Here is a 26,429-nt window from a genome sequence, read left to right on the forward strand (position 1 = left end):
GATTTTCAATTTCCTTATCTCCATGACAAAGGAGTTAAATATACCTGAGGCAGACGCTTCAGATGGAGCATGCTGAGATGAGTGAGTTGCGTTAAACTCCACAGAATCAAATTGATCATCGTCATCAACCAGAGAAAGTCTCTCATTTACAATGTCACCTTAACACCGATCAATCGTGTCATCATGGAGAACATGAAGACGGTCTAAGAAAGGGAATCATTTGATTTGGTGCAGTAAATGAACCACTTTGGCGCCTATAACTATCTTACTCTATGCCAAACTTCAGCTACTCCATGGGAAATGAGATCTCACCCGTATTCTCCGAAAAAGGACATCTTGTCCTCGAATTTTCATTTCTCTGCTGCGGTATTACATAAGCACGCCACTAAGGGGTTACCCTCCTGGCCTATTGTGGGCGTTTCCATTAGGTTTGGTCAAATATATATATTCGCACTCACCTGGCTATACTCTCCGTTGCGATATCTGATTATTTTCAATTTCTTCCAGCTGCTTTTTGGTGAAGCGCTGGTTTTTTTCAAGTGTCTCAGATGAGGAGAGTTCACTGTGGGCAAAGAAGGCACCGGCTCGAAAGTAAAGCTGCGCTTTACCAAAAAATAAAAATATGCCTTGCATATGTAAAAAGTATTGGTGAAAAATATGCAGCCATCAAGGAATCATACCCTCAACTTGTTTTTAGTCTTTATTTCCTCTGAAAGCCCGACCATCTTTTGGCAACGATCGAATTTACTCATATTCTCATGTGCTGTTCTTGTCACTTTGTCACGTCAGTTTTAGGCACATAATTTTTTTTAAAGTAGCAACAAGCACGAATCTTCTTACTTATCCTCGTTTCTTCAGCTGCAAACTTTATACTTAGTGATGCGACTTTCGCAAGTCTTAAAATTGTGTTTTGATCTCGTTAACTTGAGTCCAACTATCGTCAAAAGTCCTGATTCAGGATGATCAATAAGCAACATTCCTCTGTGAGAAGCATAACCACAAAAATCGCTAACCCCCTAAGCGTGTTATCGTATTCATATGGTCCTCTATTTATTTTACTTTAAGGAGGCCTCATTTGACATACATTTTCTCATGAGAGCTCTGAATTCACGCGAAAAAGTGCCTTGCCTCTCGCCCACTACGGTTGACGTAATCGGACATTAACATGCTTAGCCTAGATATTCGTCTTGGTAACTTACGTCCGCCTAATCGCGAAGCCATCTGGACGGGTGACGCGGGTAACCTAGACGTAAAACTTTCCGGAGTGGGTCATTTGCATTTTTCACAATCGCGCTGAGCGAAAAGCGATGCGTTTTTATCCTTTATTATGTAGAAATTTTTGGAATACATAAGAATATTAGGTAAATCTGGCTAAAATTAACAAAATCAAAAGAATCTTTGAATTTCGGAAAAATTGTATTTGCTGTGATGGGAGTAAACAAACAAACATTAAAGAAGTTATGAACTTAAACACCTTGTTCTGGAAATGTTACTCAGTGGGGAGTTCGCTGAGAAAGTTCCGAAAAAAGTCCCATAAGAAAGTAAAAAAAAAAAAAAAATTCCCTAACACGACAGAGCTTCAGCCAAAATCCCAGAGACCTTTAGACATTTTTTTTTGTAATGTAAAATTGTTGATGATGTGGACACATCATAGCATATTTGAGACTTCACATTCTTTCTCTTGGCACGTTCAAGTAACGAATTACAGCAAAAAGATAGTCGTGGGGCTAAAAACGGCCCAAATCCTCCCCTCCTGGAAAAAAACGCATTGGATCTAGTGTCCAGACTTTTAAAAACATCGACAAGAAAAAGTACTCTCGATTTAATCAGAATATAGCATAAATCAAGAACCAAGCCTCTTAATTTAAGGGGATTTCGTTTTGATTCAAGCGAAAATCCGATTGAATCAAGAGTATTTTTCTTGTCAATGCTTTCAAGAGTGTGGACTCTAGATCCAATGTGTTTTTTTTCCAGTGCTCTTTCATTTCGCATCCACGTTCATGGCATCATCAGCCACGCCTCCTGGCGGCTCTGTCCTTCTTGGACATGAACCCCTGCTCGATCTCCAGGAGAGTCTTGCCCTGAGTCTCCGGCAGAAGGAAGGCGGAGAAGAGCCCGAAGGCGGCCGACGAGCACAAGAAGAGGAGGATCGTGCCGTGTATCTGGAGGTTGGTGATCATGACGTAGTAGAGCTTGAGGAAGAGGAAGGTGAAGAGGTAGCAGACGGAGTTGCTGAGGCCGCACATGAGGCCGCGGACGCTGAGCGGGTAGAGCTCGAAGATCATGAGCCACGGGAGGGGGTGGACGCCGAGGCTGCAGGCGAAGATGTAGGCGAGGAGGCTGAGCACCGGGACGGGGCCGGAGCCGACGGCCTCGCGGAACTCGGTCAGCGAGAGGTAGATCACCCCCAGGATCCCGGCCATGGCCAGCCCCGAGAAGATGCCCACCGTCCGCCGCCTCAGCCGCTTGATGAAGAGCGACGCCACCGTGCACGATATCAGCCGGGTCAGCGCCAACGCGATTGAAACCTGTGCGGAAGGAAAAAGCGCAGAGATGAGCACGCTGTTGAAAATCAAGGGTCCCGACGGTCTGGAAAACCGGGAAAGTCAGGGAATTCGTACGCACGGAGAAAAAAACTTCGCGCGTGGGACCCGAAGTTTATGTCATATGGATCTCTGAAGTTTTCAGGTTGAGCATCTGAACACTTTAGGTCCAGCTGCTGAGGTTTGGATCACACATCTGAAACTTCAGTTCTTTCATCTGAAGTACTTCAGATGTGAGAACCGAAGTTCTTCGGATGTGAGAACCGAAGTTATTCGGATTTGAAAACCGAAGTACTTCAGATATTAGAACTGAAGTTTCAGATGTGTAATCCGAACCTCAGCAGCTGGACCTTAAGTGTTCCGATGCTCAATCCGAAAACTTCAGAGATCCATACGACCTAAACTTCGGGTCCCACGCACGAGGTTTTTTTCCCCGTGTATGGGAACAGTCAGGAAGAATATTCGACGACTGGGAAAAGTTGGGGGAAACGTGGAAACAGTCGGGGAATTTCTGATCTCGGGGAATCTGCTAATCACTAAAACATGAAGCGTCTAGCTCCAAAAGAGGCAATCTCCATTGCCCTGTCTAAAAATTGTGTGATCTTTATAATCTGGAAAGTGAAAGAACGGGAAAACGTACATTATTATGTTTACTTGTGAATTTTATATTATTATGGGAGCAAATTTGGAACCTTTTAAACACAGCTGGACGTTTTGATTGTTTCTCACAGAAAATTAATATGATTGCACAACTTTCAGATAGGGCAATGGAGATTGCCGGGTTTGGAACTAGAGGCCTCACATATCCTTGATCCTCGAACTGTAAACCCTGTCTGGTCATTTTTAAGGCTTGTACTTTTCTGACTAGCAACTGAATGCTTTATTCCATAATTTAATCTTTCAAGGAAAGTGTATCCGAGGTTTAGGGAAAGTCGGTTGGGGAGGGGGGGGGAATGGAAATTTTGCTCTAAGTTTTGGGAAATTCTGGCTTTTCTTGATCACGCATCAAGACGCTAAAGATCACCAGTTTTTGGACTTAATCCCGTCTCGAGAAGAAAACCGATTCGATTAACAAAGCCAACCGATATCACAACGACTCTTCCCCTAAGTCTTTTCTCAATCAGCGTTGTCCGTCGGAAACAGTATTACACTAATCAGCTTCCTGAATCGAGAACAACCTATCTTGGGGTGGTATTTTGCAATTGAAGCTTCATGCACATTGGAAGATCTTTGCAATTATTATCCAGTCAAGCATGGGTTGGATGCTTTAAATCTGACATAATATAAATTTTGCGCAATGGATTTTTCTCCAAGGTTTAATGCGTTAAATTTCTTCGTGTCCCGTGGAAAAAGATGACGTTTAGTTTCGTATCTTGATACGAAAGTTTTCAACTGATAAATCTACCCCGTGAACTTGCGTTTGTCTCAACTTCAGTTCTGAACTTTAAGGTACGGCAATTGGTACGGCAATTAAGACGCGGAATGCCGCCGCGGAATCTGACGCGGCGGACGACCCGAGCGAGCGAGGCGTCGAGTTTGTTTCCGCTCCGCCGTGCCCGGCAACTAAGCAGCGGAATCGCCTCCAAAATTCCGCCGCGTCCGTCGGCAGTCTCGTCATCAGTATCCGATGATAACTCACGAGTGTAGGTGTGTTGTGCCTTGCTATAATAAACATTCGCCACGGTTCTAAAGCTTCAATATTTTTTACGAGAATACCAGCCAAAATATCCCTTCGTTAAATTTCCAAAAGTATTTTTGAATGAGCAAAACAATTTTTAACGCACGTTGGCAAAAAACCCCAACATACAGCAATAAAATGTTTACAAAAAGTTCAAGATAAGCTCCCTATCAGTAGTTTCAAACTAACGAAAAAAGCTTGAGCAGAGAGTTTCAAAATTGCAAGCAAAGACAACCATTTTTTTTACTTGCAGCCATGATGTTCAAAAGAAGATTCGTCGATCAGGTTTCTATATAGATATATAGCAACGTATAAATAAATTGTTCAGATGCCAAAAAGTCATGTAATAGTTATTCCGTTTTGTTTTTATAGATTTATTTCCTGGAAAAAAGGTGTCAAGTTTCTTTTACCTATTTGTGTGGTATTATTTGCACCTGGCACGAGGTAGGATTGCCATGTGTTGATATCGTGCTAAAAAATTTTTTTCTTTCATGAATCCAATAAGTCACGATGGCCCGCAATTTCCCATTGGTTTCTCCACCGCGATTCACGTGTCGGCACATAGACATGAAAAATCATCGAAAACCTCGGCGGACGAGGCGGAATCTCCGAGGGATTCCGCTCCGATCTGTTCTCGACAGATCGGAACGCCGTGACGCCGCGGACGCCGCGGCGTCGCTCCGCTCCTTAGTTGCCGCTCCCATTGAAACGCGTGTAACAGATTTCCCTTGCGTCCGCCGCGTACGATTCCGCGGCGGCATTCCGCGTCTTAATTGCCGTACCTTAAGACGCGGAATGCCGCCGCGGAATCGTACGCGGCGGACGCAAGGGAAATCTGTTACACGCGTTTCAATGGGAGCGGCAACTAAGGAGCGGAGCGACGCCGCGGCGTCACGGCGCTCCGATCTGTCGAGAACAGATCGGAGCGGAATCCCTCGGAGATTCCGCCTCGTCCGCCGAGGTTTTCGATGATTTTTCATGTCTATGTGCCGAAACGTGGATCGCGGTGGAGAAACCAATGGAAAATTGCGGGCCATTGTGACTTAATGGATTCATGAAAGAAAAAAATTTTTCAGCACGATATCAACGCATGGCAATCCTACCTCGTGCCAGGTGCAAAAAATACCACACAAATAGGTAAAAGAAACATGACACCTTTTTTCCAGGAAATAAATCTATAAAAACAAAACGGAATAACTATTTTATGGCTTTTTGGCATCTGAACAATTTATTTATACGTTGCTATATATCTATAGAGAAACCTGATCGACCAATCTTTTTTTGAACATCATGGCTGAAAGTAAAAAAATAGGTGTCTTTGCTTGCAATGTTGCAACTCTCTGTTCAAGCTTTATTCGTTAATTTGAAACTATTGATAGGGAGCTTATCTTGGACTTTTTGTAAACATGTTATTGCTGTATGTTGGAGTTTTTTGCCAACGTGCGTGAAAAATTGTTTTGCTCATTCAAAAATACTTTTAGAAATTTTACAAATGGATATTTTGACTGGTATTCTCGTGAAAAATATTGGAGCTTTTGAAAAGTGGTGAATGTTCATTGTAGCAAGGCACAACACACCTACACTCGTGAGTTATCATCGGATACTGATGACGAGACTGCCGACGGACGCGGCGGAATTTTGGAGGCGATTCCGCTGCTTAGTTGCCGGGCACGGCGGAGCGGAAACAAACTCGACGCCTCGCTCGCTCGGGTCGTCCGCCGCGTCAGATTCCGCGGCGGCATTCCGCGTCTTAATTGCCGTACCTTTTAGTGCCGGAACGCCCCTACATCCTCAATATTTGCTGTTTTATTGGCAACTTTTTTCTGTATACATTTCTGAACATTAACTTCCGTTCATTTCAGTTACCTTTTGCGGGTCCATGGTCGTTTTGAATTCCCGGAGGAAGTCGACGGAGTAGTAGAGGAGGATGTAGAACCCGGTGCCATTTTGCATGAAAGCGAGACAGGACAGAACAAGAAACGGCTTAAATACGGTCGGCTTGGTCAGTTGACTTAGGGCCAGCGCTCTTTTCTTCTGGTGGTTGCAAGAAGCTTCCAGTAGCTTCAGTTCCACCTGTAAACGATTATAACAAGAGCTAATGAGAACATTACTGTATTATTTTACGCTATCAATTCAATACGTGCTTGAAGCGTTGTTGTGTGGCGAATCGGGCACTGAATGATCCACACCTCGCCAAGCCGTGGGTAGCTTCAAATACAGTTTTTTTACGTTACATATTTTTAACATTTTGTCACCCAATTTACCTTATTCACCGTACCGAAGAATGCTCTAAACCTGCCTTCAAACCTGATTTTGAATATTTTACGCATACGCGATTTCTCAGGGTTGAAATTTCAGAATGCAAGGACGTATTGTATGCACAGATAATAGGAACTGTTTGTGGCCACTTGATTCCTGATTTTATATAATTCCGAGAGAATTTAGTATCTGCAGCACCATTTGCTTGACAGCAGTTACTGATTACGCAACTGGTTATTGTTACAAGTGTAATGTTCTGGTACTGGGCCAGTGTACGTAGGTGTACCGTGGTGGTACCGAATATGGGTATGATGAATGAACGAAAAGACAACTACAGGTATCGTGGGTACAAACTATGTATAAGTCGATAGGCGTACAGTGAGGTGACAACAAATCTAACTGCTATGTGACTATGTCAGGAGGTCGCGATCCCGGCGCGGCGTGGTGGCCCTAGCGATGCCAAAATCAGAGTGTGGGCTACTGTCTCCTGGTTGCTGTTCAAGGGGATGATCATCATGAAGGGAAAGCCGGGAAAGAAACAGGTAGGGAATCATCCGTGCCAGGCGGTACCGGGCTAACGGGAGTTCCGAGGTCGCGGAATCGCGGACAAGGGAGGTGCCTGGCGCGGGGTTGAGAGGATGAAAAGGAGAGACAGGCGCCAGGCTGGTATAGATAGATATAGGCATGTTGGGGCACACAACACTCCTCCCTCCATGTGAGAAAAAAAAAAAAATTAAAATTTTGAAGAAATTTTAATTTTTTTTTTTTTTTTTTTTTTTTTTTTTAAAGGAAATTGGATAATTGAGAAATGAAGAGGTAGTATAGAATACATGAATGATGGAGGTAATTTAGAGAATATTAAAGAAAGTAGAATGTAGATATAGACGTAAGGAGATAGTTTGGAGAAAACAGAAGAAATGTAATGTATGTTGAATTGAAATGAAGACGAATTAATGTGAGTGAGAAACGCAGGTTGAAGATCGCTGATTACTTTTTCGAATGTAATTGGGGTTTTCATTTTTATGTTCGTTCTTAGCTGGGTGATGATTTTTTACGTTGAAATTTGCCGAGTGAAATTTAGGGAATGAGTGCAATTTTGTGAGCAGTTTAAAGGGTAGGTTGGAGAGCATGTTTAAAAGTTTCTTAAAAACAGTGTTGTCAGAGATTTTAACAGAATCTTGGAGAAAATGAAGGATCAGAAGTAAGTGCAGTAGTGTGGTGATGAAAACGGACTCGCTTAGAAAAAGAGCTGAGAAAATGAATATGGCTGGATCTAATTTAATTTTGATGTTAGAACATGAATTACACTTTGATTTATCGAGAGAATGTTCGCTTGTGGTTTTATTGGATTTAAGATTGTTAGGAGAGGAAACTATGGGCGTTTTAGTTAACACTTCATCTTTAATTTTACCAGTGTGTTGCGGTTTTGGGAGCGACTTTTTTGTCGATTTTTGTGATGGATGTGAATTAGGCGATTTATTTTTTGAAGTCCTTCCTCGGTTTTCAGAGCGATTATTTTTAGCCTCGGAACTAACATAATTTTTGGAGTTAGACTGTATTTTGTTTTGAAATTGTTTGGATTGATGATTGGGGACAGAATTGCTCTGAAAATTTTTGATTAAATTGTATGGTTGAAAATACAAATTTGGACTGTAGTTCTTGTTACTTTTATCTTTAAAGCGTTGATTTTCAGATTTTTGAAGGTTATTCGGATGGTGATTAAATCGAACGTTGATATCAGATTTTGGGATAAAATTACAATAAGAAAAATATAACGAGCTTGAGTTTTGCTGATTACCGAATTTTGAAGGGGAACGATAACTTGGGTGCTGTTGAATATCATGATGTATGCGACTTGAACGCGAGTTAGTATTTTTGCTTTTTGAATGTTTTATCTTTAAATTTGGGAAAAATGTAGTTAATAAATTTCGATTGTCAAGAACGTATGTTTTAGAGTCTGAAGTAACAGGATGAACGTTAGAAGAGTTGAAAGTGTCACTATTTGATGAATGGCTAATAGAAGATTTTGAAGCAGAAGAGGAAATTTCAGAGTACACAGGTTTGAGAAAATTTTGATTTTCATGAACATAATTTGAGCTAGAATCTAAATGTAATGACCTTGAGTTGTTCATAGAAGATTTAAGATCAGGATTTAACAATGGCTTGGTGAGTTCAAAGGTAGAATCTGTAGGTCTAAGGTTAAAGTTGGGACACATGGAAGTAGTGCTTGAATCGATCGAAGGATCAGGCGAAGAAGTAGTATTTTCAGATAAGTTCAGAGTATTGGAAAGATTATCAATACTATGCTTATCGATACTATGATTATCTATGCTATGCCTAGTAGTACTAAATGTACGTTTGCGAGAATCTTCGGACAATGAAGTTTGATGCAACGTTTGCTTAAAACTAAGAGTTTTGATTTGATTAGAATTATTTTGATTTCGATTTTCCTTAAGATTAACATTAAAATTATTAGAAGGGAGTTTTTGACCTTCTTTAGATGTGAGATCCGATTCAGGAGGATCTGAAGTAAAACTAGACTTAACATTACAGTCAGAATTTGAATGCGATTCGGAGTACGGCCTAATATCATGAGGATTTGAAGGAGAGTTTGACTTAAAACTAGAGTTAAAATTTGACTGTGAATGAGGATTCGGCTTGAAATCGTTAGAATTTGAAGCAGATTTTGACTTAAAACTAGAGTGAGAATTTGAATATGAATTCGAAGAAGTATCATGATGATTTGAGAGAGATTTGGACTTAAAACTAGAGTAAGAATTTGAATGAAGCGAATCAGAATTCGAAGAAATATCATGAGGATTTGAGAGAGATTTGGACTTAAAACTAGAGTAAGAATTTGAATGAAGCGAATCGGAATTCGGCTCGATATGATGAGGATTTGAAGGAGATGTTGACTTAAAACTAGAGTAAGAATATGAATGCGAATGAGCATTTGGCTTGAAATCATTAGGATTTGAAGCAGATTTTGACTTAAAACTAGAGTTAGAATTTGAATGTGAATCAGAGTTCGGCGACTGATCATGAGGATTTGAAGGCGAATTTGACTTAAAACTAGATTGAGAATTTGAGTGCGAGTTCAAAGACCTCAAATTATTAGAATTTAAAATCTTTTTTGACTTAAGACTAGGTTCAATATCTGTATCAGAATTTGATCCAAAGTTTGAAGGAGAATTTGAATTAATACTATCAAAATTCGTATGAGAATTTGAATCAGGGTTTGAATAGCGACTTGACTTAAAACTAGAATGAAAATTTGAATTTGAGGAAGTGATCGACTTAAAAGTAGTTTTAAAATTTGAATCAGGATTTAATCGATGGTCTGGAGTTTCGAAAGAAAAAGAATCAGGATTTGATGTAAAATTTGATTCAGGAACAAAAATAGAAGTACAGTTGGAAATGGAATTTGAAAGTTGATCGAGATTTGAATCATATTTGTAGCTTGATAAAAATCCTACATTCCTATTTGGATATGCGAATTTTGAGTTAGAAATTGAAGATGTTTTCTTTTGCTTCTGCTTGTTCAGAGTCTCCATAAAAGTTTCTAAATTTTCAAATGAGTCTTCTGGAATTTTATTTTTAATAACTGGAGGTAACTTTTCACTTATGACTAGAAAGAAGCATACTGCAGCTTGCTCGGAAAGGGCGTTTTTGACGAAATTAAATACACAAATTAAGAAATCATATTCGTTTTCAGTAAGTTTTGAAATTCTGGGAGAAACCATTTCTATTAATCTTCGACAATATTGAGGTTCATCCGTGGAGAATGCACAAGGAGGTTTAGCATCAGAGATAGTGTCTACATTCAGACTTACCCAAATTTTACAATTTAAATGATTATGTTCTGTAATTTGACACTGCGGACAGTACTTACCAAAATTTTCCCGTAACTTAGACTTTAAATCACTCTGAAAGTTGTAAATTAAAGCATGCTTGAGAGTTTCCCAAGAATTGATGGAATTTGCGTTTAATTTATGGCTAAGATTTGAAGCTAATTTTGGAATTAAAATTTGAGAGACTACTTGCTCTCGAAGCAAAGGCTTGGTAAAATAAATGATAGTTTCACATGATTCAACGAATTCGCCATAATTGTGTCTGTCACCACCGGAAAACGAGGGAAGAATAACACTTAGAAAATGCGATGGGTTTTCTAAATTACACATGTTGCACAAAATTTCGATGAGCTTTGAAACGTTGAACTTTGGGCGGTGTGGTCTTGGCCGTAGTGTATCCAGAAAATGTTTAGTTTCGATAAACTTCGCGACGATGCAGTCCTGATGGAAGTATGTCCAGAAAATAGGCGAAGTGCTCGGATGTCCGTCTTCTCATCCTCTTTTCGACTGCCAGACGACTGCCAGAATGGTTGGGAGAGTTCTTTTTCACGACTGCGCCACTGTAATGTTCTGGTACTGGGCCAGTGTACGTAGGTGTACCGTGGTGGTACCGAATATGGGTATGATGAATGAACGAAAAGACAACTACAGGTATCGTGGGTACAAACTATGTATAAGTCGATAGGCGTACAGTGAGGTGACAACAAATCTAACTGCTATGTGACTATGTCAGGAGGTCGCGATCCCGGCGCGGCGTGGTGGCCCTAGCGATGCCAAAATCAGAGTGTGGGCTACTGTCTCCTGGTTGCTGTTCAAGGGGATGATCATCATGAAGGGAAAGCCGGGAAAGAAACAGGTAGGGAATCATCCGTGCCAGGCGGTACCGGGCTAACGGGAGTTCCGAGGTCGCGGAATCGCGGACAAGGGAGGTGCCTGGCGCGGGGTTGAGAGGATGAAAAGGAGAGACAGGCGCCAGGCTGGTATAGATAGATATAGGCATGTTGGGGCACACAACACAAGATGCATGATTAACACTGACGAAAATTAAGGGCTGGTTACTAGATTCTTGGGAATCATATTTAATCAGGAAACTAGCAACCTATTTTACTTTCTCTTCCATCGAACGAGTTACAATAAGACTTCTTCCCTCAGCAAAAGGTCTGGGACCTTTCTCTTTTTCTCTCAGCCAAAAGACTTTGCAAAGTGCTTGGTATTTATTATTTTTTTAATTTTTTTTAAAATCCTTTTTCTTTTTTCTTTTGTGAATAATTTGGATAACGTTTGTTAAAAAGAATATAAGTATTTTGATACACATGGATAAAAACACTTAAAAACGTGGCCCTGGAAACTGGTACTGACTGGAGTCAGTTAGATTTATTAGAGCTCAACATTTTGATTGTAATTAAACATTTTTGAACTGTATGGCCTTGGTTTCTCCGCGAAATAGCTTGTACCGAGCGCTATTTACCACTTTGTTCTATTGACACATGAATGAAATAACTTGTATTGATACGAGGAGGAAATCATATTAGGCATTCTCTTGATAAGCTCAATAAGATCCTATACATACGTATGATGGATATCGTTCTTCAGCGGGAATTTTTGTGACTGTTTACCTCTGGTATCGGTTTTGGCGTGATTGCCAGTGGAACTTGTGTTCAGAGCGTGGCGGAAGGCCATTAAGCTGACATCTAAGGGGGCACATACAAATTTTAGACAAACAATTTTAAGACAATGCCATTAATGTTTAATTTATATTCTGTATTAAAGGAGCGGCTTGACACACCACCCTTCTTTCTATGCCTTTTCACAGGGACCTGCTTCATACAACTGAACAACCGATTCTTCTTTGAGTTATAGTCTTTGAGACCGTGGTATTCAACAAAAATTATTTTCCTATCTTTTTCAAGAATGCTTTTACAATTTTTATAACAGGAAGTATTATCACAGCACGGATTTGGCTTCATTCATTTATTGGACCCTGCATCTGCGGCCATTTTTTTCATTTGTCTTTTATTAATTTTTTAATTTAAGAGAGTCAATTTGAACAGAATTTTGGGACGATTAAGGAGGAACTATGAGGATACCTCAAAGGGGGAGTATGTTGAAACATATGCTATGCTAAATAGTCTCCGTGGCGACCACTTTTTCTCTTCATCTTAACCTAAGATATATGAAAATGGAGGTCCTGCTTGGATGATTCTTCCAGTCATAATTTATCCTTAAAAGGTTAGTTAGTTATTATAATTTTGAGACATTCAGCGACTCAGGCTATTAACGTCTTCACAGGTAATTTTGAAAATAGGAGTATAAACGAAAATTTAGATTTTTAAATTAAGAGAGGTGAAGAGTTTCAGAATTTTGGTGGCAATATTAGGTTCATCGCATGTAAGAGGGTTTGTATTTCTGTTAATTGTAGGGGAGTAGATCTATGATTGGAGATATCGGAGGGAAGAGCAGTCCATAAGTATGTGTTTGATGGTTAGAGGTGATGAATTGCAGAAGTAAAGGTATTATTAATAAAAATGTGTTGATTTATCTATAATATTGTTGACCTTTTTTCTGAGCTCAACAGTGACTATTTTTTAGGAACCATGAAGTTTCTTTCAATGAAAGTTTCGATAATTTCCAATATTACCTCAATATTGCAGTGCTGGCCTTTGAGCCACTTGAGGCTTTCAATTGTCTCCTGGCGGCGCTGGTGTTGGAAGAGCCAGGCGGGGGACTCCGGGATGCTGCAGGCGTAGACGAGGGCCAGAAGGGAGAGGCTGGCCGTGATGAGGGAGGCCCTGTCCCACGGCATGGAGCCGCCTACCGAGTAGACGTAGGTGAGGCCCAGCGACGCCGAGATGGTCGCCGAAGAGAGCAGCAGGCTCCGGTGTTTCGGGGTCGAGATCTCCGAGATGTACACCAGTGACGGGAACCCAAAACCTGCCATGGCATATATCGGCCCATTATCTTTATCTATATTCTGCCGCTCTGACGAAGAACGCCGTATGAATGTCGCAGACAAATAGCGAAATCAGGCATTCTAAAGTTTGATCGTCTACAAAATTTTGTGGATTTAAATGGCGGAGAGCTCGGGCGTTTTTAATAGTTGTGGAAAAATATCTCATCAAACCTGCAAACTCTTTTTGTCTCTTCCTCTTCAATTGCTTCTCATATTTTTAAATGTTGAAATTCTAACAATGCTGTATTCTCTGACATGCTGATTTCAAGATAAGTGTCTTCTCAGGAGCTAAATGTCGTTTAAGATACTGTTTTGTGACGCAAATTTTCACTGAGAATTTTTTCTTGCGGGCTCAATTAGTTATTTTGTCTAAAATTTGGAAAAGAATCAGAATTTCAACCTTACACGGAGAAAAAAACCTCTTGCGTGAGACCCAAAGTTTAGGTAATATGGATCTCTGAAGTTTTCGGATTATGACAAAAGTCCGGTTTCTTTTGGGACAGCCCTCGTATACTAGTAATGGTCTACGTTGAACGCGACATCTCACCTTATGTATACAGCAGGTATGCCCAGGGAATCTGAGGTGTTATATTGTGATCAGAAATATGTTTATTACCTATAGCATTTCAGCTTGTATTTTCCATCTTCAGAGCTCGCATATGATCATAAAACATTCAAACAAAATACTATCACAAATTATAATGCCATTTCTTATGTGAATCAGCGCTATGAAAAAGAAAACGTTGTATTTCATTACCTGCGGCGGTTCCAAGGAGGAATCTTCCGATGAGTATTTCAGTCAGATTTGAAGAATATCCTAACAACGCATGACCAACTGCCGAGAGAAAAAGAAACACCAAAATTATCCTTTTCCGACCGAGCTTGTCAGTCAGAGGACCGCAGAGAATCGATGACATCGGAGTGCCGATAACGCCCATGCTAGCTGCCGTAAAAAAACGAAAACTCGAATTAGTGTCACTGCAATAAATTTACTTTTCTACACTTCGACGGAAAAAGTGTCGTATGTTTAGGTTAGGTCGGCATTGTTTCTCCTTCACCCTTACCTGCATTTGATCCTTCTCTCGAATCTTACCCTGTCATGGTGTAAGTCGGTTTTCTTTTTTCTCTATATCAACGTTATAATAGACATGCGTTACCATATTTTGCTTTCTTGCCTATAAACCTGTGCTGCACGAATCAAAATTCAAAATTCCCTCCCTCGTAACATCCATCCTTTAAACTCTGATGTTCCAGTAGGAGTCACCGAAATTTTAAAACTCTTTAAGCAATTAAATTTAAACATTTAAGGTTTCCTGGTCCCCGACGTAAATAGCCTAGTTGCCGATTTTCGTAAATTAAGTAACTAACTAACTAATTTCTACTGCCTCTATTGGCTGTTAAATACTCAGCTGTTCGAATAATGCGATTGCATTATTCTGTACTTGATATTCCGATTGAAATATAAGCGTTACTTCCGAAATGCAGGAAGGTTCTTGTTCTGTTTAAAATAGTTTTTTTTATTAGACTTAATTGTAAAGCAGAAAATCGGAAGAAATTGAAATGAAAGCGAATTTTAGAAATCAACACAACTTGACGTAGAGACATGATTGAGGCTAAAAAATACAACGGCTTTTGATACATCGGAAAATCAACCAAAAATCGAAGACTGGGCGAAACGCTCAAGGTCGCAGAGGCATAGGGAATCACATAGCAATAGCAACGGAACGATTGTAAAGACAGGGGAACTCCGTTCCCATGCCAATATTGTAATACTTATTACTTGCCGGCTCGCGATATTTTTGTCTCGGCGTGTTTCGGCAGTTTGACCATCATCAGAATTTGAGTCGCGTATCAAATCCTGACGATGGACGGACAGCGGAAACGCTTCGAGACAAAAATATCGGAAGCAGGTGATTAATTATCAATAAATATTATAGTTATTGGCAGTATATTCTAATTGCTTAATGTACCTGTTCATTTTTATACGTTTTTTAGGTGCAAGGTAAATGCCAATGTGAACTGAAGCCAATTTTTCCTCGTGATTATTTTTTCCGTACATGAAATGCACGAAATGCGTATTGCGAAAAATGTCTATGAAATTTAATAGTTTGTCTTGCCCTAATTTTAACCCTGATCAGTGGTTCATACTAAATGTTAGGTAATGCGTGCAAAGATAAATGTTTTTTTCCAAACTGCCTTCACCGAATATTTACTAAGATTGCGACGCTGATACGATAGCGCAACTCTCGCACTTCAAGTGGATGCAACTTATTAAATGAAATCTGAAGGATAGTTTTTCTCGCTTAGTTATTATTTTTGGTGTAAAAACTGTCTAGACCATCGCGTGTTTCCATTTGTTGAACCACTTTCTACCACTAGTTGAAGAGGTTCCACAATCTTAGTAGCGTTGCAATTATTGTAGTCAAATGTCACATACTACTATTTAGTCAATTGTTTTCCCTCCTTGAATATACAATACACTAAATAGAAAACGTGCAACTTTGTAATTCGGGAGACATGTATTCGCGGCGTCATCGGTATCTTGTGGATGCGTTCACAACGACGGAAACGATGATCAGACAAACTCTTCTTTGTAGTTTGACAACGAAATGCGCGGCTCATCTCAAGAAACGCCTTCATTCAAGCGAGTATACCAAACCACGACGATGGCGTTGATTAAGTCGTATCTTGAAGGAGCGAAGCAACGCTGAAAGTCCAGGAGGTATCAGAGATCATCAAATACTTAAATCGTAAGCAGGAATAGCCACGTAGTATTTTCAGAGTTTTTAACCGATGGATTTATGTATTTTTAAAGTAACTATTGCACTCGGTGCGTTGGCGCTAGTTCGGTAACTAGCCTTGCCTCTCTGAAGAGATGCAATGAGTTGAGGCCCGAAGGCCTCGGTCACTTCGGACGGGCTGTTTGGTTCCTTAAGGAACGCAATAGCTGTCCGAATTGCATCTTTAACGGTGAGACGCCGCTGAACACGGATATCACGTGAGAAATGTCCCTTAGGGGACACCTTCACGATATCTGACTTCTGTACAGAAGCCTCAGCAGGTTTCTCCACCTTAGGAGAGTGCTGTTTAAGGAAACTGGACAACCAGTTGTCTAGTTCCTTATACTCCCGCCACTCACTGACGTCGTCGAAGACGCCGGTAATGGCAAGAGCGGGGTACCCAAGGCGCTGAAGCTTATGGATCGTTGATCCGCTTCTCGCCAAGATACGACGTTCGAGCGTCTCCTCTGTTAGACCGAGGGACTTGGCAAGATTCGCCTCGGAATGATTTGAGGGCCCTCTTCACCACCTTAAGGTGGAGAGAGGGCTCGCCACTCGAACTTCCCGCCTCTAGGTTGAAGGACTTCTGCAAAACAGAGTCCGACCCTTTGGCAGATTTCGGCTTGGCCGATTTTGCCTTCGAGGCCCGTCCCCCAAGACCGCCTGCCTTGGCAGGTTGGGGCTTGGTTTGCACAGACTGTGCAGGTTGGACGGGTCTAACCTGGGAAACCGGCCGCGCGGCCGGAGCAGCCACCACAGTCGCAGCAGTGCGGCGCGCAACACTCCGTTCCAGAGTTAGCGCGTCGTCTGTCAACGACGATGGGGGATTGACCCTCGGAGTTCCAGATATCTGGGCCACCGAAAGATGGGCAATCGCCGCATTCACGATAGAGATATAATCTCTAACCTTGATGCGGTGGCTAATGCCGGGACTCGCTAATTCCGCAGTTGCGAGAATAGACGAGAAAACGTCCTGTGGGAACAGGGCGCTATCCGGCATTCTACTAGGGTTGGTGGTGAAGAGGGCATACGCCTCACTTTCAGTCTCCACCCTAGGGAGAATTTCATTGGTCAACTTCTTGTTGTCCATGTTGAATTGGCCGTATGGGGGACTGTACTGTCACAGGTTTAGCAATCCTGCGGACCCCAGCTGGTAGCCCCTGCCTCAAAGGGGGTGGGTGGACAGGGCTCTTAGCTGTGGTGGAAGCAACCTGTCTAGGAGAGGTAACTCCGAAATCAAACCCTGGTCCTCCAGGTTGGGGGTTGGGGCATCGGGCTGACTCCCCGATCCTCGGAAAAAATGTACACTGTCAAAAAACCCAATAACATATGCCTCGGTAACCATGGAAACAAACGGACTCTTCGACTTAGATTACGGAAAACGACACTCGCTTTTGGTACTTGGAATGTGCAAGGCATTTCCAAGAAACTGACGGAAGTGGTATCGGAGATAAAGAACCACGGGATCGACGTGGCGGTAATAACGGAAACGAAGGAAAAAGGCCACGGATCAGAGAGCCTTGGGGACTATGATTTATTCTACAGTGGAGTGCCGAAACATCAGCGTGCACAGCAGGGTGTCGCAATTCTGATCCGCAAAAAAATTCGAAAAAATATTAAGAACTGGGAATCCATCAACGCTCGCATGATTAAGATGAACCTAACTATGCACGGTCACAGAGTCACTGTTTTGGGGGTATACGGGGTCAATGATGATGCTGCCATCGCACTTAAGGATCAGTTTTTTGAAGAACTGGACGAGGAGGTAGTGAAGGTAGGACCTGGGAGAGAAGTTCTTGTGTTGGGAGATCTTAATGGAAGAACGGGATCCCGGGTTAACAGTAAAATCGTCGGCCCGTTTGGTGAAGTCACGGTGAACGACAACGGAAGCCGCATTATCGACGTTTGCGAGCAGAGGGAATTAAAAGTATTGAACGGGTTCTACCAACACAAGGATATTCACAAATATACTTGGGTCCAACCTACCCGCGGCTTAAGATCTATCATTGACTACGTGCTCGTTAAACAGGTAACAAACCTGAAGATCCAGCAGGTGAGGGTATGTAGAGGACTCTCCTGCGGTAGTGACCACTATTTCCTCAGAGCGGATGTAGCCTTTCCCGCTCGGGTGTCGCAGAACGATCGAGGCGACAATCAACAAACGGAGCGACAACGCGTACATCAAGTTCAGTACAACATCGATAGCCTAAAGCACCCGAGTGTCAAGGCTCTGTACGCAAAGCGCCTGGATGAAAAGTTAGGAGGTGCGTGCGATGGCAGTACGGAAGAGCGGTATGAGTTTATCAAGAATTGCGTTCACTCGGCGGCAGCGGAGGCCCTGGGGGTTTCTGATCAAAAAAATGATAACAGAAAACCGTACTGGTGGGATGCGGAGGTAGAGGAGGAAATAAATGTGAAAAGGAATAGGTATCTTCCCAAAAGTTGGATGATAAAATTATGTACAGACAGGCTCAAGCAAGAGTCCGTCGGGTAATCACTCGGAAGAGGAATGAGGCTTGGGAAGAGAGCTGTATGAAGATAAATACCTACCTTGGAGGTCGGAAAAGTACGGAAGGCTGGAAAGTGATCAAAGGGTTGCGGCGGAATAAAATGCGCGACATCATATCTCCGATACCAATTGACAAGATGGAAGACTATTTTAAAGATTTATTAACGGAGAGGCGACCCGAGTTTCAAGGCGGAGTCATAGGCACTAAAGAAGATTCCAACGTGGAGATCCAGCTCCAAGATGTAGTGAAGGCTGTGAGGGAGTTGAAAACTCGCAGAGCTCCTGGACCTGGGGGTATACCGGCAGAGTTGATAAAATGTGGCACCGGTAAACTATTTGAACATCTTCGGAAACTTATGCAAGACTGTTTGCATGGTTCCGAAATACCAAAGGATTGGAAGGAATCTTGGATTACTCCCAGTCATAAGAAAGGTAGTAAACAAGATTGCGATAATTACAGAGGTATATCGGTCACAGGAACCTTGAGCAAGGTCTACGGTAAAATTCTCAAGGCAAAGGTCGAAGAGTTTTGGAGCGGCCAGGAAGCCGAAGAACAGGCTGGTTTTAGAGCCGGTAGGTCTACCGTCGACCATCTGTTCACCATTACCCAGGTCATCGAGAAGAAAAGGGCGGTCAGCCAGGAGCTGTACTTGGTGTTTGTGGATCTTCAGAAAGCTTATGACAGCGTGCCGTTAGTGAAACTTTGGGAAGCCTTGGAAAAAAGGGGTTTTAGCAAAGGACTTGTGGGGGCAATTAAATCATTTTATAACGGGACGATAGCAAGAATTAAATGTCGTGGAGAGTTGTCCGGAGGTTTCTTCGTCACAAAAGGACTAAAACAAGGCTGTTGTTTGTCACCAACACTATTTAAGGTATACCTAGAGCACGTTTTAGAGGAATGGAAGAAGAAGGTTGCAGGAATGGGCGTTCCACTCCTTGATGGGCAGACCCTTTATACTCTATGCTTTGCCGATGACCAGATCGTTGTAGCTCAAGATGAGGAAGATGCAGATTACATGACGCGAAAGTTGGTCGAAGAATATCGGAAATGGGGCATGGACGTTAGTGTGTCCAAGACAGAGAAGCTGGTCGTGGGAGCAGCGCATCAACGGCAAAGCATAGAGCTTGAGGATGGACGGCGCATCGAAGAGTGTGATGAGTACAAGTATCTCGGTGTCTGGCTAGATCAGGATGGAAGGATGGATAGAGCAATTAAGGACAGGATCATCCAGGGCAGGAGAGCCATCGCGATGCTGAACGGGGTGCTCTGGGATCAGAGCATCTCAAAGGCAAACAAGCACCGGATATATGACGCCATCGTTAAAAGTATCGTGCTCTATGGTAGTGAAGTGTGGCCTTTGACGAAAAGAACGCAAGAAATGTTGAGGGCAACTGAAATGGATTTTTGGCGGCGATCTGCCGGCATTTCGAGACGGGACCGTGTCCGTAATGAGAGAATTCGCCAGGTGATGAAGGTTGAGAAAGATATCGTGCACGACGTCATGTCCAGGCAGTTATGCTGGTATGGACATGTGCAAAGAATGTCGGAGGAGAGGTTGCCCAAACAAGTTCTGGATTGGGTACCACCTGGGAAGAGGCGACGGGGACGTCCCGTAAAGGGTTGGCGGCAGGGCGTTGACGAAGAGATGTTGTGGTGTCAGTTGCCCGATAACCTCTGGGAAGACAGGCATATGTGGCGTTTGGGTGTCGTAGAACGCCGAAGTGCGTTGTAAAGCGACTTTATATATATATTTATGTATTTTTTTTCTCAAAATTTAAGGAATTATAAAAGGAACTCGGTTGGAACAGAGAGACAAACTGAGGAAACCGTATACTTTCGCAGGGAGGCATTTGGGTAGACTAAAGAAAAAAAAAGCTAAGCATTTTCGCGAGCTTCACGAAAAATTGCAATACCCGAAGGTCTATGAACCAGAAAGCATCGCCGCAGTTGATGCTTTGGACCTCTTCTTCGTTCTGGAGACTTTCGTGGACACTTGTATGAAGGCAACCATCGGAGTTTTTAGGGGAATATCGCGATCCGAAAAACGAATAAGAACCACGATAACAATGATTCACTGCATATAGATTTTCTTTATTTAAGTAACTTTAAAAGCGAATCGTTTAAAAGCCTAAGAAGAACCGCTTTTTCAAAAAACTCTGCCTAATCGCGATCCTCGCGAGAAACTGCATAATCCTTATGTTTTCGAGGTTTAAAGAACACAGTTACTACTCCTAACCGTGTGGAGATATAAGTAATCATGCCGTTAATATATATTGTATCTCACCTACAAAATAAGTCAAGATGAATATTTAATACATAACTTTTTTGAGTTTATTTGATACATAAAATGTGAGCAGTTCTCAAGATCATCATCAGTCGGCAGCGAACTAAAGTGGTTTTCTATCTTCTCTCGAGTTCGTTGCCTACTGGTGATCGAGCTCTAAGCTCCGAAACGCGTCTCCATTCATCAAATTTTACTGCAAGTGAGTAACAAAATTTTATAGAACTATCGATCATAATTGTTCTGTAGCGATTCCCGCACCACTTCCCTCTCTCCCTCACGAAGTTTCCACAAGATCATAGTACATGATGATGTTACAAACCTATCCACGTTGCCTGTTCGTCTGTGATCCTGATGGAGCTGCCCTCCGCTTTCAACTGTGGAAGCATAGTCGACGACTGGCCAAGCATGGCGCCCAAAAAAAATTGACAAGCCGTCGATGCAAGGGTAGCCAAGACCTAAAGGGGGAAAAAAACGACACGTAAATACTGACGCTTAACGAAGCACAGAAAATAGCCCTAGGTGAAATGCTCTGAATGGATGTTTGTGCATGTTGTGCACTGGAAAAAGACCACATTGTATCTAGAGTCCAGACTCTTAAAAACACCGACAAGAAAAAATACTCTTGATTCAGTCGGATTTTTTCTTAAATCAAGAACCAAGCCTTTTAATTTGAGCGGATTTCCTTTTGATTTAAGCTTAAATCTGATTGAATCAAGAGTATTTTTTCTTGTCAGTGTTTTCAAGAGTCTGGACTCTAGATCCAATGTGGTTTTTTTTCCAGTGTGCACATTTAACTCCACCTAGATGTTACCGTAAATGCTTTACATCTACCAAGAAACCATTTGTTCTATTCACCCGCAGCAAGTTTTCTCGTGGTTTTGGACGGATACCCCAGCACCACCGTTGTTATGCTTGATTCACACTCCAGTTGAAAAAAACAATTCTCTCCTTAATTTATTTATACTGAAATGTGCTATTAGGCCCTCATGACCAGTATTACTGTTTTCAATAATGCAATGATAGCTCGCCAGCTTGACGTTTCCCTCAAGCATACCAGAAACAATTATCTGGGAATCTCGTATCACTCAGGTGACTGATAAATCTTCGTCAACAACAAATTCTCTCCAAGATGTACTGGAAAAAAAAAAAAAAACACATTTGATCTTGAGTCCAGATTCTTGCAAACATTGACAAGAAAAAATACTCTTGATTCAATCGGAATTTTGCTTGAATCAAAACGAAATCCGCTTAAATGAAGAGGCTTGGTTCTTGATTTAAGCTAGATTCTGATTGAATCAAGAGTACTTTTTCTTGTCGATATCTTGAAGAGTCTGGACTCTAGATCCAATGTGTTTTTTTCCAGTGTGACCATTCCAATAAAAAAAACTACGAGATTATATTTCATATATTTCATATAGACTAAACCTATTTAATCACTAAAAGAGTCACTAAATTCATTGAAATTAATAATTTGCTACCTGAAAACCAGGCTGGCTTTAGAGAGAAGAGAGGCTGCAATGACAACATTTTTGTGTTAAATTCCATCATTCAGTTTCAGAAAATGAAAAAACAAAAAGCCTACTTGATTTTTGTAGATTTCAAAAAAGCATTTGATTCGGTTAACCACCAGAAATTGTGGATAAAACTTTATAATTTAGGAGTAACTGCGAACTTAATAAAAATAGTGCAAAATCTGTACAAAATCGCCAATGTTATGGTAGACGTAAATGGCATGCTAAGCAAACCTGTTAAAGTCAGCAAGGGAGTTTTACAAGGTGACCCCTTTAGCGCCTTAGCTTTCATTCTTTTTATTAGCGACATCGAAACAGTGCTTAGGAAGCATGTACGTGGTATAAATGTAACGATAAGTACTGATATATTACTCCTTGCCTATGCAGACGACCTAGTTATTTTGGCCGAGTCCCCAATCGACGCCCAAAGAAAATTAAATTACCTAGAAAAATACTGTTTAGAAAATGACCTCATAGTAAACGTCTCTAAAACAAAAATACTACCCTGTCACTGTGGCAGAAAACCAGGTAAACTCCCACGCTTCAAATATGGAGGCGAAGAAATTGAAGTTGTAAAACACTACGTGTACTTAGGTGTCAAATTTACAAGCAGCGGACTATTTGCAATGCAAGCTGATGACGCAATATCCCGCACAGCTATAGCCGGAAGTTCCGTGATACAAATACTACAAAAAGCGAAAAATAACTCTTTCGAATCCGTATTAAAATTATGGGACTCGGTCACACTAGCAACTCTACTATATGCGGCAGAAATTTGGGCTCTCAGGTATTGTGATATGCTTGAGTCTGCTCAAAGCAGATTTTTCAAATCCGTTTTTCGATGGCAAAGATGCACACCCCACTATGTCATAAGACAAGAAACCGGCAAAGATAATATAGAAACAGTGGTATTGAAATCTGCCCTGAATTGGTTCCACAAGGTACAAAATATGCACGAGTCCAGGTACCCTAAAATATGCTTATCTCGACTCGAAAAACTAGATGAAAGTAGGTACAATATAATTAAATACAACTGGTTCTCTCAATTAAAAGCCATGTTACATAAAATTGACCAAGAATATCTATCTCTTAGAGAAACCACAGAACCAGCTGCGATCAGGAAAATGGTAAATGAAGTTCAAAAAAAAATATCAGAACTTAACATGGAAAAAGACAAAGAAAAGTTAAATGAAACAAAGTTTGTCCCCCATTATAACCTAATTAACACTGAGAATATTGATGCCAACCATAATTATTTATATCGTAAAGTGAGTTTTGCGAAAAAAAGACTATTCAGCCAACTACGAGCGAGAAATATTAACTCCCTTAACATCACTATCAATCAGATGAACCATAGAATTAACCCTAACGAAATTTGCACAATTTGTAATACTCAACAACCTGAAGATGCGCACCACTTATTCTTTGTTTGCCCCATTTACCATAACACTCGAAAATATTACTTACACAGCTACCTTAACAAAGACATAAACCTAATTCTTAGTAAAGACTCAAACGAGCAACAGCTTACAGATATTTATAATTATTTTGCGACAATTCTGAGTATAAGATCATTCATAATAAATGAATAACTGAACCAAAAAACAAAGTTTGCCTATCATGAACGCTGCTATTTCATGTACATAATTGTAAGCCCAGCATATCCTAAAGATAAGTGTAGCATAATGAAGTAATCTCATGTTTGTAAATGTTCTCCCAACCTAACCCCCCTTTGTTAAATCCTCCCCAGGATAAAAAATAAAGTATTCTATCTATCTATCTATCATATAGACTAAACCATGGATACTCACCGGTTTGAAAATACTAGCCGGTGGGCGGTCAATATCGTCAGTGTTCGTGCTCGTGTTATTAGTTGTTTCATCGCTCCATTCAGTTTGCATGAGTTGCACATTTTCACACGAAATGAAGAATTGGTTGGGCGAAGGCACCGGTGGCTTTCTAGGCGTCATCGCACTTTCCCTGGTGCCAATCGGCCCTGAAGAACTAGACTACAATATTACGAGGTCCACAATCTTACTGATGTAACCAACGTGATTATGGTTACTACGAATAAACTGTTGTAAAATTAATGCATGTGAGGTTAGCTTTTAGAATGTATGATCATCAGCATACGTTATTTTGACGGTAAACTGTTTTTATTCTTTGATACTGGCTTTCCTTCAAAACCTAAAGCTTTGAATCCAACATGAGAATTAATTACGATCGCTCCTTAAATGTTTTCGAATTATATTGGGTGAAAAAAAAGATTCCTTTGTCGCACATCAGGGCCTTTTGAAAGTAGTGTAAAATAAATTTATTTCAGATCAATCTGGAGAACCGAACAAGCCTCATGACATTAATAAAAATGTAAACAAGGGAAGATGATAATTTTTTACTTCTTCTACAATCTGTCCCGTTATGTGCATTCATTCATTTTCGAAGGGCCACTAAGGTTTCACTGATTTTTCTTGTTACGGCCGGATATTATATCGACGAAATGTGTTCGATGATGCTCTGATTTTACTTTTTCAGCCCAACGTGTTGAACGAGACTAGCTCTAACGCGATTTCAGGATGCGAGATGCTTGCACAAATCAGCACCAAGTTTGGTAACAGAGGAAAGTCTCGCAGACTTCCGGATATTCTTCCACCACGATTAAGCCCGGTTTGCCCCTGTCAGTCTTCTAATTTCAAGATGTTCCACAATCATTAAACTTTATTTTAAGGCCTCCCGGTGAACAAACTTTAGATATCCGCACCCATCTCGATGAAGATTTAACTTAATGCTCACTACTACTGAATTCATTTAAGAAGTGAATCTTAAACTTCATCATAACTTAGCCCCACAATGTTTTTGACAAAAAATTAAGTTAGGTAGCACTGACTGGACCATAACCTCCACGGATCGAAATTTCAGTGTTTCGAGTTACTTTCCCATGCTCCGCCGACCGAGAGCCACTTGATAGACTGATTCGCATATCTTACTGCTCCCAATCAGTTTGATGCAGTTTTGAGCACGCGTGAACTAAAACTGCATATTTGCGCAAGTCGATGTGCGCTTTTTCCAACAACAGCGAAGCGGGAGGCGTTCTGGCCGCAGTCTCTCATCTAGCGGCATCCCGACGAATGAAGGTTTTTTCTCATCTAAAGATGAGCGCAAGTATCTCAGGGACCCCCTGGCGCTTATGCTGTTTTCGAGAAAGGTCATCCAATTGGCTTGACAAGTTCGCAGTTTTAATTGTTATGAATCGACCAGCGCGCGTCCCTAATTAATTGCGAATCCGAAGATCGCTGTTGCCCATCTTCGTCATTATTATGTCGGAACCGACCGGTTAGCATTAAAAAGCATGGTCCATTTACAAAGCGATCTTTTTTTTTAAAACAAAAAAAAAAGAAAGAAAAAGAAATTGCCCGCAAAATAAAAAATTGCGATGATTTGCTCAACGTTTTTTTTTTTTACCAATCTCTGTGTAGATTGAGCTCTTCTACTGAATGATATCCCACTCTGCCGATTCTCGCACGGAAATTTGCATTGCTACCCGAGATCTTATGTCTGTACGATCGGCTATTGATGGCTGATACGACTCCAGAGCTCCAAGGTTGTGAGTGAAGAAATAGGTTAAGTTGAAGGATTCATTCGCCTTCCTGCCTCTCGAAGAGGAAACAGTTGACGCGTTAATTTTCACGCATATCTGTTATCAAATTAATTTAATTTTCATTTTTTCCAGCTTACTGATTTGGTCTATTATTTAATGGTCATTTTGCTGTATGAGGACTTAACTTGTGACGATTCATTTAGTATTTAGTAGTTGACGTATTTTATTTCCCCTAATGCTTAATAATCCACTGAGGCCTAGACTAGTTTGTTACGCGCTCTTTCTAGTCCGTTGTCGTTCAAATGAACAAAATCCGTTCTGCCTTCGAAGTATATAGTTTTCAGAAGTTCCATTAAAGGATTGTCATGCAATCTATGAATAGCATAAATATGTATTTGGAACCTCAACAATAATCTTATTCTTCCTGCAGGAATACTGTGAGAAAATAGTTTCGTTCGCATTAATAAT

General features: G+C 41.2%; 1 protein-coding gene across 2 annotated transcripts; it reads right to left on the reverse strand.

Annotated features, from left to right (window-relative positions):
* Nucleotides 1-318: 318 nt before the first annotated feature.
* Nucleotides 319-25,723, reverse strand: LOC109042890 (facilitated trehalose transporter Tret1). Of its 2 annotated transcripts, XM_072301567.1 has the most exons (7): nucleotides 25,251-25,723; nucleotides 24,178-24,559; nucleotides 21,175-21,310; nucleotides 14,039-14,224; nucleotides 12,970-13,262; nucleotides 6,088-6,294; nucleotides 319-2,528 (listed from the first exon to the last, which is right to left on the reverse strand). In XM_072301567.1, exons 2-7 carry the CDS (start codon nucleotides 24,334-24,336, stop codon nucleotides 2,010-2,012), a joined length of 1,500 nt encoding a protein of 499 aa, XP_072157668.1. In that variant the 5' UTR covers nucleotides 24,337-24,559; nucleotides 25,251-25,723; the 3' UTR covers nucleotides 319-2,009. The 2 variants fall into 2 exon arrangements, with proteins under 2 accessions (XP_072157668.1, XP_018915405.2); XM_019059860.2 differs by having other exon boundaries at nucleotides 24,178-25,723.
* Between the last annotated feature and the right edge of the window lie 706 nt (nucleotides 25,724-26,429).

This window comes from Bemisia tabaci, chromosome 6, assembly GCF_918797505.1.
Source record: "Bemisia tabaci chromosome 6, PGI_BMITA_v3".
NCBI lineage: Eukaryota > Metazoa > Arthropoda > Insecta > Hemiptera > Aleyrodidae > Bemisia > Bemisia tabaci.

Coding starts and splice junctions, on each gene's coding strand:
- LOC109042890 (XM_072301567.1), bottom strand. CDS start 24,336: ATGACGCCTAGAAAGCCACCGGTGCCTTCGCCCAACCAATTCTTCATT. Junction 21,311..24,177: donor CGGCTAGTATTTTCAAACCG/GTGAGTATCCAT, acceptor TTCCCCCTTTAG/GTCTTGGCTACCCTTGCATC. Junction 14,225..21,174: donor CGAACAGGCAACGTGGATAG/GTTTGTAACATC, acceptor TTTTTACGGCAG/CTAGCATGGGCGTTATCGGC.